Source organism: Seriola lalandi, unplaced genomic scaffold (genome assembly GCF_002814215.2).
Source record: "Seriola lalandi dorsalis isolate HSWRI2012SDOR001 ecotype SW California unplaced genomic scaffold, Sedor1 jcf7180002054347, whole genome shotgun sequence".
Taxonomy (NCBI): domain Eukaryota; kingdom Metazoa; phylum Chordata; class Actinopteri; order Carangiformes; family Carangidae; genus Seriola; species Seriola lalandi.
Window position 1 is genome coordinate 8,753 of NW_019524900.1, and position 13,806 is coordinate 22,558.

The following is a 13,806-nucleotide window of genomic DNA, read 5'->3' on the forward strand; positions in this document are numbered from 1 at the left end:
TCAACGGGTTGTTGTCTGTTCTCACTTCAAACCTTGTCCCATAGAGATAATCATGCAGTTTGTCCACTACTGCCCACTTCAGAGCCAAAAACTCTAATTTATGAGCAGGGTAGTGTCGCTCAGATGGGGTAAGACTTCGGCTGACGAAAGCGACTGGCCTTAAACCTTCTCCTTGGTCTTGGTACAAGACACCACCTAACCCTTCTTGGCTAGCGTCGACATGTAGCACATAGGGCAGCTGTGGGTTTGCGAAAGCCAACACGGGAGCTTGAGTGAGCCTCTGCTTGAGTGTCTCAAAGGCCGCTTCACACTTGTCATCCCACCGGCATCCGAAAGGCTCTGAAGGATTTAGGTAGGTATCGTTGCGTTTTATCTTGAATTTCTTGGCAGCTGGTGGGTAGCCGGACAACAGCTGGTTCAATGGACAGGCCACCTTGGAGTAGTCCTTCACGAAACGTCTATAGTAGCCACAGAACCCCAGAAACGACCGCAGAGCTGTCACAGTGCTGGGTCTGGGCCACGTGGTTACAGCGTCAGTTTTTCTTGGGTCGGTGGACACCCCGTCTTGAGATATGATATGTCCAACATATGTCACTGATGGTTGGCAAAACTGGCATTTATCCAGTGACAGCTTGAGACCCTCATCCTTCAGGCGGTCGAGTACTTTAAGCAGCCTTGCTTCATGCTCCTCGAGTGTCGCTCCAAAGACGATGACATCATCGAGATAGACTAAGACCTCCAGCAGATTCATGTCTCCAACAGTTTGTTCCATGATCCGCTGAAAAGTTGCGGGAGCGCCCGACACTCCTTGCGGCATCCTTTCAAATTGGTAAAAACCAACTGGGCAAATGAAGGCTGTCTTCTCTTTGTCTGTCTCACTCATAGGCACTTGATAATATCCACTTCGGAGGTCTAGCACACTGAACCACTTGCTCCCATTGAGACAGGCCAGTGCATCCTCAATCCGTGGTACTGTATACTGATCAGGAATAGTGCGTCTATTTAGTGTCCTGAAGTCCACACACATCCTTATCCTTCCGTTCTTCTTTCTCACGACCACTATCGGAGAGGCGTAAGGACTTCTTGACTCAATGATGACGCCGGCATCCTTCAGCTGCAACAGGTGCTCCCTCAATGCCTCCACATCTGCAGGGGCCAGCCTGCGAGACCTCTCTCGAAAGGGTTTATCCTCAGTGGTTCTGATGGTATGGTGTGTACTTTTGCAGCATCCCACATCGAACTCATCAGTAGAGAAAACTTCACTGCGTTCCATCATTTTTTCCACTAACCTTTCCTTCCATTCTTTAGGAACTGGCGAGTCTCCAAAGTTGAAGGAAGAGGGGGTGAGTTTTCCAGTTGAATCAGCTTTAGACTCTTTGTTTGCAGAGGGTGATGAGACCACATCCACTGGGAACAGATGGGCGATTGGCATCCCTCTGGTTAATGTTATCTCCTTTGCCGACACATTCCTGACCAGCACAGTGATTCTCTTAGACATCACAACCGTGGGCGCCTGCAACTCTGCTCTCACCAAGAGCTCATCTGGAAACTTGGGCTCCTCTGCAGGATCATCAGGTGAGTCCACAAGAATGGCTTGAGTACTTGGCATTTCTTGAAATTTAGGCACGCCAGTGACTCTGGCCACCCCTCCAGGGCGTAGGGTAACAGGTTTAGCTTGGGTGAACCACACAGTTCCTCTCTTGTGGTCGTCATTATCAGGTGGGTGGTCTCGCAGCTCTTCAAAAACTTTTTTGAAAACAGGGTGAATGTGGTTTACGCTCGAGAACTTTTCTCCTTTTTTCTCTTTGCAGCTCTTAAGTAGTCGCATCACGGTCGGTGTATTTGTGCCAACAAGTATGGAAGCTTCACCTTTCACAACTGGGTCGGGACAGACCAACACAAGGGCATCAATGGTCTCAGCCACTCCTACATCAGCTTCCGAAAACTCCAGCTTAAGTGACAGGTAGCCATCGTAAGGGTAATCAGCAGGACTGAGACCCCATATCTGCAGGGTGCTGATAGGTCTCAATGGCAGGTGTGTCAGATATCTATCGTAGAAGGATCTGTATAGCAGAGTGACTTGAGAACCAGAGTCGAGTATAGCTTTAGCATAAATGCCCTCAATCTGCACTGATACAGCAGAAACTGGCCCCACTAAGCCTTCAGGTATAGTGTCTTCCACTTTTTCGTCTGGGTTGATGCACTTGGTGGAACGTGTCTTGACCACCGGGAAGCCAGGCCGTTCCCCTACTGGTTCCCGCGATAGTTTCCCAACTTCTTTGTCAGTTTGATTAGGCGCTTGTTGACTTTTTGGAGGTTTTCTTCACCTTGACATTCCCTCCGGAAATGTCCATCTTCCCCACATCTGTAGCAAAATATACCAGGTTTATCTTCCTCGTTATTGGCCCTTTGTGGGTTGTCATTTCTCCTGTACTTTGCTTTAGCAGAGAGTTCAGGCTGTGGACTTTTGGTGTCTGACTGTGTCACAGCTGTAGCCGCTTTAAGGTTACTCACCTCAGCTTTCATGATACTAATGTCCCTTTTCAGTTGTTCCACCTCCGGGTTAACTTTGGTTTCTGGTGTAGGCGGGGAAACAGGAATAACAGTTTTGGTCATCACAGTGCTCTTGGCATCATTCCTACTCTGTAACATGTCCTCTTCCTCCCTAACCTCTTTCAGCAACTCAGTGAAGGTAGGAGGGTCTCTTAGCTTGTGTGTCATGCGGATGCGAAGAGCAATCATGTCTTGTGGCAGCGCACCTCTCACAACCTGCTCGATACGAAGCTGGTTCATCTCCGACAGCTTCACTCCGCCCTTCCTGAGCACACAGTGTAGCAATTTATCTAGCCGAAGCAGGTAAGCAGACAGCTTCTCACCTTCACATTGAAATGTGTGTCTGAATTTGACGAGGAGGTCAGATGGACTTTCAGTGGTTCCAAAAGCGGTTTCCAAAGCTTGCATGTAGTCATATGAAGTGCTAGCGGGGTTCTGTGCTCTTAGAAACCTCACTATGTCAGCAGCTGGACCTTTTAAGCTTTCCACTATTCTCTGTTTCTTTACAGTGTCACTGCATTGCCATTCATCCAGCAAATGCATTGTCTGCTCTGCCCACGCATCATACTCTTCTTCTCCGCTGGGGGTAGGTTTGATACCAGAAAACATACGGAGCTTACGGTAACTTTGGGTGTCAGCAGGCGCCATGTTGCATTTATCCACTAGAGAGCTAATAGCATTAATCAGAGCCGTGTTCATGTCCAGAGCTGAAGGGTTTAATAAGCCTTTAACATCAGTTATGGTCTTTCCTTCATGCGTCAGAAATGAGAGCAATTTTGCTTCAAATCCTTCCCCTTCCACAGAGGCAGGGAGCACTTGGGCAGGCCAAGGGCCAGCTTTCCCAAGGAGCCCAACATGTTCAGGTAAGGTTTGCTTAGTAAGGTCAGTGGATGTCTGAATCAGCACAAACTGTGTTTTGGAAGCTGTGTCTAGAGTACGATCAACTATCCTAGCCCTACCAAAAGCTTTTACTTGACTCAAAGCTTGGAGCATAATATCATCTGTGACATCCGTATCAACATTAGTTAACACAACTGCATTTACACAAGCTATCTGCTTCCTTTTACACCAAGCTTCAATCTCAGCAGCATCCATTGTTTGTTCAAAGCAGAAAAAAATTACAGTGGATGCACAATGTTAGCAATACAGCTAAATCACATTTACTGTGTGAATGTAAAAGCAAGATATCAATCTGGACTCAAACAGGTAAATATTTACAAGTTTACACAGATCATCCCGGACGAGCCCCCAAAAATGTAACCCTCTCGCCACCGGCTCGTGATATGAGGAACGCTTTCAGATATAGTTATTATAACATTCACCTCCTTTTATCTCCAATAATCAATTAAATGGCGAACGGGACATCTCATTGTATAGTTAACATGTCTAGGGTAAACAATGATCCTCACTCTTTTATAACACTCAATGAGAGGCTGAGGGAATAACCCTGGCTTTGACAAATAAATGAATTTACTGCCGGACATATGAATTGTCTTACTCAGATACTTACTGTATGAATTGACAAATAATAGTACAACACAGTTTCTCAGTCTCTCAGTCTTGTATTAAAGGACACAATAAATCTTCCACGTGAGAAAATAATAAACATTTGTATGGAAAATAAACAAGGAAACACCCAAAATAAAATTGACCCGGGATTTTATTTTTCTCAGTCTACTAGTTTGAACAACCTGAGTGCACTCTGTGTTTATTATTTGGTCTTTTTAGCAAGCTTGCATTAATTCGTTGGCGCGCTTTATGTTGGAGCTCATGAAAAACAGGACGCAGTACTGTTTACCTCCATTAGAAAAGATGAAACAGCGGACTACCACCTCCGCATTAATCCTCCTCGTCAGGCCTGGCCCAGCCCGCAACAAGTAGCAGCAGCCTCCACACTCCCAACAGCAGCAGACAACAAGCAGATGGTCTCCAGCCTCAGCAAAACGTCCGCGACGACCGCTGCAGCTCTTCCCGACCCGTCTCCTCCTCTCGTCTGTGCAGATGAAGTGATGTCCGACCGCTCTCCCTCGACGGCGGCAACCGTGATGAGCTAACGTGGCTAACTCGACGCTCTCGGTAGCCGGAAAAACACGTTATCAATAAACTGTCCAAAACTCTGGTAAAGCCACCTCTGAGTTTTTCTTCAGTAGCCAGATTTACACAGTCCAACATGAAAACCCCAAATAACCAAAAAACGTCGGCAATCACTCTTCCACAAAATGCAGCTCTTCTCTCCCTAGCCCATCGTTCGTCTCTCCCTTTTTTCGTAACCCCACGTGAACACCAACAGAGGTCAACCGGAAGACAAAAACATCCAGGTCATTAATTCTTCAAAATAAAATGACAATTACCGTTATGCTTTTCTTTTTGATAATGAACTGAACCAATTTTAAAAGTATTACTTTTAGATGCAACTTAACCCAACTGAATTAAAATTATGCACCTGTCAACAATTCACATATTTTAAATGAGAGACAAAATACAAAATAACTGATTAAGATCAGGTTATTACACAATATTGAGTCTAACTATATCTAGCTTTTGAAAACCTTTTTTTAGGGAAATTTATTTTTTTCTGGAAAAATTTCCACCACCAACAATAACAGCTTATTTGAACCAGACGATGTATGAAAAAGTGTGTTGGTATCAGCATCTCTGAATTTACATGCAGAAGGACCAAAGTAGCGATTGCTCGGTACCAAACATAGAAACAAACGAATCTTGCAAGTCACCACTTCAAATCCCTTCACTCGTACCTAAGTTGGCAGTAAAACCCTTTCTCAAAAATCACCCATCTCATCTTTATGTCTTTCTTCTTTCCAACTCAACCTTCTCCCAGAACCACTGCCTCTGTTTGTCTGATGCTGAGCCATTTTTTTTTTTTGGGTTTTTCCCCTCACTTCCTTAGTTTCACATCTCTTGCCAAGCTGCTGCTCAACTGACTCTGAGGTACCACTCCACTGCTGTAAGGAAATTTTGGGGTCGTTTTCTAATCTATGCACAGCATCTGACTGAAACCCAAGCTTGATGCATAATGAATAACAAGAAATAAATGATGAAAAAGTTGCCGACACCTGGGCACCATCTGTGTCAAGAAAGTTCTATGTTTGATTCCTCTCTCTTTTTCTCTCCCTTCACACCCACCCTACTTTTTTTATTTTTATTTTTTTTATGTGTTTCATGGTAAGAAACACCTTTTCAATGAAAGCTGCTGTCGCCACTGAAAATGTTTGTTGAAGCTGAGCTGCAACCTCAGAGATTTCCCCAAACCATTTTGCCTTTTTTTTTTTTGGCTTTAGACGTAAGTAGACGTTTTTTTTTAAAGCGAGTTAACTGTTAGAGAGAGTTGGAGTTAAAGGGGCTGGCTGGGTTGAGCCGTGGACAGGGAGGGGGAGGAGAACACAGTCATATACTCCATCATCTTCTTTCCTTCTCAGTCCCTTTCATTGACTTTACAGATAAAGGCGCTGGCTCTGCCCTGAGAATAGATGAAAGCTGTCTACAATACGAATTCCTGTGAACACATTATCTTTGCCTAATTTCATTGTTTTATTTGATTGGAAAAGAGCAACTTTATTCACAGAACCCTCCTTCTGTGCAGATGCAGTTTATTTCAAATAGATCATCATTAAACCTTTTTTCTTTTTCAGTCGTACCACACAGCTGATCCATGTTGATCTCTTTGCTATTTCTCTGCTTTTATCCCAAACGTTTTACCTCTGTGCCTCTTAAAACAGCGTAGTATCTTAAATATTTTAGTGAAAGATTTTTGTCTTAAACTGAATTCATTGTGAGGCTGCCATTGGGTGATATCTGAATAGATTGGTTTCTTCCTCACAAAAGTCTGAACCTGAATGTCTGTACCTCAGGTGTTAAACTTTTTTTTTTTTTTTTCCTCCTGGGCAAAGTTTGTAAGGAAGTCAGAACTAGAAGAAAATGCAGTGATGTTTTAGAAGCTGAAACGTACGGTTTATTGCGTCTGTGTGGATTCCATTCAGCAGTTTTTCTCAGAACTTTGAAGGTGGTTGGTTTTCTGCTAAATACACTCCAACGAACATGGACAGTAATGCACATGATATTTTTAATGTTTGGGTGTGTACGATATTTTATAGAGTTTGTGATTTAACTTCAACGTGGACCTGAAGCTCAGGGGAGCTCTTTTAGCTCCTGGGGAAATATCTCCATCTATAGGTTGCCCAACTACTAGTGGAGCTTGGCGCAAAATGTGATGGTTTCATTTTCAGCCTCTTAAGTTTGGGCTAAACCCCGAATCTTTACAATGTCTGGCTGCGCCTCTGAATCTCATCATCATGGAGTCAGTCTGGGAGACCCTAAATCCACAGAAGAACTGTGGCAAATTCCCTAAGATGCTTGGAACAAGCACATTTGTTTTAGTTTTTTTCTGTTTACTGCACTTTTAAGATAAATAAAAACTTATATATATATATATATATATATATATATATATACATACAGTATATAAATATATAAACAGCATTCAGCAGTGAATTTATTGAGATTGGCAACAGTCTTGATCTTTTTAGACAAACACAACTGTTACAACAGTCAAAACAGTTTCAGATTCAGGGTCCATATGTAGATTTTCCGATTTGCCACTGTTATAGTTATGGTTGTTTAAGTTTGGGCAACTAAAACTACTTGCTTGAAATTCAGGAAAGTTGGTGGGAGACAAGATGGGAACAATGGTGTCAAAATAGGATGGTTTTTGCATCTTTGCATCTGTTTCCTCTTGTAAAGCCTCCAATAACAAGCATAAAGGTGTAATGTTTCCTGTAGGTCCTACACGGGACGCACCGTACTCGACTCGAAATCTAATCAACTTTGAGGAAAAACTGTTTTTGCTACTGTACTTGAAATGTTTGTTTCCTGCTGGTGAAAAGATGTTTTTTCTACATCATCTGATTGTTGGTGCTCAGATAGCAGTAAAAAAATTAGCTCCTGTATAATTTCTCTTGGTGTGGTTGCCATGGTTACATTAAACCACATGTGTTAATGTCATTATGTAGGTCTGTACTTTTAGTTTGAATACCTTTCCTCTGGACTGTTTCTACAGAACTGCTGCCGTGTGTGTGTGTGTGTGTGTGTGTGTGTGTGTGTGTGTGTGTGTGTGTGTGTGTGTGTGTGTAAAACGACCATAAGCTGTTATCGTCATGCGGCTGTTTACTGTGATAATTATGAACCCATCAGTCAAATGCTCCCATTTCATTATCTATAACGACTCACCTTCAGATTGTCCACTGTCGACTCGTTGAAACAGCCTATGGTAGCGAACGCGGCTTCCTGTATTGATTGTCACTGATGCCGTTGAAGGTACAATCATTAACCCTGTCAGAGTGAAAGATTGCGACGCCGTTCAGGCTTGAAGGAAGCCAACATACGCGGCGCATCAGACACCACATTGCTCACCTTCCAAATGGCCTGCGCTTTGTGTCGATGGTAGGAATCACGGGTCGTCACTTGTCACTGGATGACCTGCTTGAAGGATGACGACGTCTACCTCATTGCTCATACCTTCTGCCCCGTCTACGCCGCAGTGCCCTTCCGATGGAGTGCGTTTTCCAAGCAGAATGGTTGTCATTTCGGTTTTGCCCAGGAAAACGATGCTCGCTCTGTAATGGGACATTGCACCTAGGTCACCAGCAGCCAAATGGAATATTGAAAAATGGAAGTGTTTGCGTGTTGGGTGTCATGCTGTCAGGTAACTCGCTGCTTTTGGGGAAATATTAGACTCTGACGCGCCAGGTAGATGGATGACATTTCTGTGTCTGGACAAGGAATGATGGCGGGGTGGAAACATCATATCCAACCCATTTGTATTTAGAGGAGCAGTTGAAATGAAATGCACGATGAGATATTCTACATACATATGTTTTATGTCTCTTCTTGCAGACAGCAGTCTCCTCAAAACTATTGATGGTTCCCATTTGGACTGTGTGGTCAAAAGACATCCTGCGCTGGTTTCCATGATGCACCTCCTCCCAGAGAACGTCCTCGTCTCTGGAGATGAGAACATCCCCGGGCTTGCAGCTTCTCCGACAGGTAAACTTCACATCACGAAGAATGAACAACACATTATTATATCATAAATGATAAATGATCTGGATAAGACAAAACTTCTCAACAACAGGAAAATGTGTTAAAGTCGGTTCTGACATCAGGTCGATAAAATAACACAGTGTTTATGAATTCAAAATGTCTTCCTTCTGATTAGTTGGTGGCCCTGTTATTCTCATTAAGGTTATTTAAACACATATGAGAAATAGTGATAGAAAACTGGCCAGAATTACTGCGAAAAAATGGTTGAAAATGGCGAGAAAATGGTAAAAGTGTGTTGAGCCGTGAATGAAAAATAAATGTTTTATAATCCACATGAGCCAGGTTTTTAGTCCGCATCTCTCCTGTAATGTTCACTCACCTCCAGCTCTTTCTGCAGACTTTACAGGCCTTATTGCCCATGTTCCACATTTTCCCTCCATTTCTTTGCCTTTTTTGGCTCAAATTGCAGCATGAACGCACAAGACACAACACATTTTAGGGCATTTTACTTTCTGTTAGCGTGTAGCCTGCTGCCCTTTCACTTGTTCCTTCAGTGTGTGCTGCAAGACCAAACAATCTTCCTGTGTTGGACTTTGACATATGTGAGGTGTCTGTTCCCGTCCTGACTCTGTGTTTACTGCACAACAACAACAACAACAACAACAACAACAACAACAACATCTGACAAGGTGGAAAATGATATGATGGTACTTCCACCGTTCCGTTCCTCCGATCCAATCTGATCTGATGGCAACCTTTAAACAAAGGAACTGAATGATAAATTACTTCATGTGAAACAACAAAATAAAAAATGATTAAAACTCAAGACATTAAGGAGCTATTTGTACATTTTTTCTATTGCTACATAGCTAACGTTAGCATTAACAGCTGTTTTCCTCCCTGTCTAGAGGAAACGTTCCATCTCAGCATCAAACTTCATTACTTTACTCACCAATATCTGTCTCCAGAGGTGGAGAGACGCACCACTGTTGATTCTTGTCTCCATCACGTCGTTTTTTCTTCGACTCACTGTAGCCTCCAGTCGGACCCGAGGACGTGTCATAACCTCTCATCTTGTAAACATGACGACGGAGGAACCGAAGCTAAATAGTTTATGATAAAAAAGGAACTGAAGAACTTGAAAAATTGAAGGACAATTGAAATGGCGGCAAAACGGATGGATAAATAATACTTTATACAACTGGAAATAAAAAATATAAAAGATATAAGACAAATACTTTTATTTTTTATCTGAAACTAAATAAAATTAATAATATATGACAAGTCTGGGCATCAAAAGGACTACAAACACATTCACAAATATTTAATAAGACTTGGAGGCCACATCAACTAAATTAGTCACAGCTGTGTCAAATTTCTATAAATATTTACAAATCAGAAACTTTTTATTAAAAAAGAGGACGCAACCAAGAACTCCCTCTAACAATATTCATGATGAACAATTATAGAGTTTTCATTGAAAATATACACAAGATTCTTTATTACACCAAAAATACAATCAAAATGTACATTATGAATTAAATCAGACTGTGGAGGAGAATCACCCACATTCACTTTTACTGTCCAATAGCAATTCATTGCAATCTCTATTATGAGCTCACGTTATTGACAGACACCTTAACCGGATACTGAACCAATGACAAGGAACCTGCTCCACCTTGATCCAGAAACTGGAAGTCAAAAGTAAAATAAAGTTGAAAAAACAAACCAAAAAATAAACAAAGGAAATTAGACATGGGAACAGTAAATGAATCAGAAATCAAGAGATTTACAAGACAGTGGAATAAATGGACTAAATACATGAGGATCATTGTTTTTATATATGTATAAATATATATGTATTAATATTAATATGTTTTGTTTATTTATTTATTATGTTTGTTTCCTACAAGTATGTGCATGCACATGTATTTTAGTACGTGTATGTGTGTATGCTGCAAAAGTCATTGTACACATATAAATGTATGTATGTGTGTATAATTAAATTCAATTAACTAATTGCTTTAATTGAAAATTGACACTTTTTTGTCGATTTTCTTTCCGTTTAACAGTAAGAAATACAAATATTATTGTAACAAAACTATATGTAAGCAAATGTATTTTCATGTTTTATGTCTCCAGCTGTCAAAATCACAAACCAGACAATCAACACTTAATATTTAATATTGGCCTTTTTTTGAAACTTAGTTCCATCAGAAGTTGAAAAGTCTGCAGTACTTAGAAAGTAAGTTTCTAAGGGGAAATGTAATGAAGTCTGACAGTGCAGAGCTATAATCATTGGGAGTCAGTGGGAGGTATGGTAGCAGGCTAATCCTCTTCATGTTCTGGGGCTGTGAGCAGCGGAGACCTAAGCTGCCTTTTAAGACCACAGCCACCGGCTTGATATTCACGCTGCATTCAGAACAGCCCCAGTCTGCGCTCCAGAGACAAGGGCTGCAATGAAACGCTTGATGGCTACATTACTCTTGACGAGATTACAATCACACTGGCTATTTTCTCTTTGCTGTGTCTGAAAGGGCCGATTGTGGACTTCACAGGCTTTCCCACTTCATCCATTGGCTGAGATGCTTTCTTCAGTCGATTCTGATTTAATTTACGCCGAGTATCCAAATGGAAACGTTTTTTGTTGTTTGACACGAGCACTGGTATCTCTCTCTGTGGAATAAATATTCCAGTGATTGGCATTAGGCTGCTCACCACAAATCAATGGCGCAGTTATTTAGATGGAGCTGCTGTCTCTCAGAAAAGTTCTAATCAAATATATTCATAATCAAAGTGCTGCCATAAAAAAGGGGTGTGTTTGTTTCATCATCCAGCTGGATAGAAATCTCCACGAAGGGAGTCAGAAATATGACAATGAACGATGCTTCATAGAATATATTATTTCGTGTGGTTTTGATACGTAGCAGTTTACAGCGTTACAGTGTTTGTTTGTTTGTTTGTTTGTTTACATCCTCCCTGCCACTCATTCACTTCCCGTATTCTTTCACTCTCCGCTACCTGACGCTTTGTTAAGATAGCAGCTAAAACATGAACCCCCTGAACCAGCAGCCGACAGACTCACACACTCAGCTGCTACTCTGTGCAAAATAAAAACAAGACTGAAGTCAAGGTTGAGGGATCAACATAAATTCTACGGGCATGCAACATTCGAAGCGGAGCGTCTCTGGAGTCCAGGGTGAGGCAGATAGATTAATAAGTAAAACTGCCATGAAACAGCAAGTGTTTGTGGAAACTAACCCTTTGGCTCTTAACCGGGGAGAGTTCAGCTCACTTTGTAAGATAACACACACACATAAGGAATCAGCAGCACGGCTATAACACAGCATCAAACCATGTGTTTTCCACACGACTGCTTTCTTTTAGTTTTCCAGAACTTTTGGGATGCAATTATACAGTTTTTTGTGGATGACGGGCGATGTTAGGCAACTGGCTCGCAAATAGGAATAAAGTTGTTTCACATATTTATTATGGTAGATGGTGGTTTTTAGTTGGGTTTTTTTTTTTCTTTTACTGAGCTGAAAACAGAATGAACAAACCAGAGGAAGAGGAAACTGGAAATGCTCTAACTCTAATATTAGTGTGTAAATGTCATGACATGCTGATAGTTTGATGCTGTGTTTGTGCCGTCACCAGGAGATGCTCTGCTGAGGCCTCAGCTGCTCAAGATGCTGCCCTTCACCCTGAACAGACTGACCGTCTCCCTCCAGCCGTCCCTGGAGAAGTTCGAGAGTCAGCTGCTGCAGCTGATCAATGCTGACTGCCATAACACAGTAAGACCTGGCTTGCACTTATACTTTATTTTACTTTATTTTTTTTATACCGAGAAGTCAACTACAGATACAGGGTGAGGGCAAAATCTGAATCAGAATCAGAACCTGGTTTATTACCAAGTAGGTTTTCAACTTCTGAGGATGTTTTGGTGCATGACAATAAATATAATACGGAGAAAAGAAATATAAACATAGATGAAACAAGTTCGGCAGGTCAAATAACTTAAATATTTAAGCTATTTTTACTTTTGACTTCCAGTTTCTGAATTAAGGTGGAGCAGGTTCCTTGTGATCTCATACCGACATGCTTGAATATATTTTGGTTCAGGTCAAGTTTTAAATATTTTCATAATAGAGATTGCAATCAATTGCTATTGGACAGTAAAAGTAGAAAAAATTAACAGTAAGATAAAATATATACAATAAAAATGTTAAGAAATGTTATAGAAAATCTAAATATAAACAATACAAATATATAAGCTGTGCAAAATGAATTGAAATATACACACTTATAAAGCAAATATGTCTTTTTCTCATCCCACATCCTTTTAAATGAACAATATATAGTGTTCTTCCAGGGGCAAAACATATCACCTTATGGTTTTCTGATATAAAGGTATCTACACAATCCCGATAACATTTCATCCTCGTGAGGTAACAGGTCACTACGCTCCTTAAATTAAAGATGGCCGCGATGGCCTTGACACACCTCTGTTAAGATTATTTTCCCCAGCCTGATGCTTTCCTTTATCTTACTTTCCGTTTCTTCAGTGTGCAAGCACAGGCCCTTTTTACAGCTGCCACTGCAATTTAAAACGCATCACATCCCAAACTAAATGGAGCTTATCTGTTCTCTTTCCTCTCCCTTGTCCACGGAAACCCACACGGTTAACTGTATTTGACAGGTGCAGCTATGGACGAGCAATTATTTGTACAGTGACTTTTGCGCAGGCCCTATCTGTTCACTTCAGCCTAAGTGAGATATGTCTTTAGTGGGGATGATAATTGATATGACAATGCTGTCACTCCGTATCTCTCTCCCATTGCGCTTTGATACCGCTGGGCTGGATCCTCACACTCAAACACAGGGGACCGAGTGTTTAGAGCTGAAGTGGAACAAATGGTAGTCACTAGTGTCTCTACCTTGTGAATAGATGGTAAGTCGACCACCTGCCAAACATTTGTTTTTTATTAGAGCTGCAGGTGGCTCGGGGCTCAGGTGCTTATTTTGATGGATAAGTGAAAAATCTGCACAGAAAAGCCTCATTATCTCATTAAAAGTTTCCACGGTAAAGGTTTCACTATTTTCAGTCATTTTCAGAACCGTGTGGAAAGTCAAACTAATATGAATAATGATTTGGTATTTTTCACTTTTCTTTTTTTTTTTTTTTTTTTGCAGTTT

At 41.4% G+C, this 13,806-nt stretch overlaps 1 protein-coding gene across 1 annotated transcript in view; it reads left to right on the plus strand.

Moving 5' to 3' along the window:
* The first annotated feature begins 8,469 nt into the window (after positions 1 to 8,469).
* Positions 8,470 to 13,806, plus strand: part of LOC111656193 (nephrocystin-4-like) — a 130,358-nt gene continuing 125,021 nt past the window's right edge. Inside the window, exons 1-2 of the mRNA XM_023407831.2 lie at positions 8,470 to 8,613; positions 12,268 to 12,404. Coding sequence (XP_023263599.2) covers positions 8,538 to 8,613; positions 12,268 to 12,404 — 213 coding nt within the window. The 5' untranslated portion in view covers positions 8,470 to 8,537. The remainder of the gene's footprint in view (positions 8,614 to 12,267; positions 12,405 to 13,806) is intronic.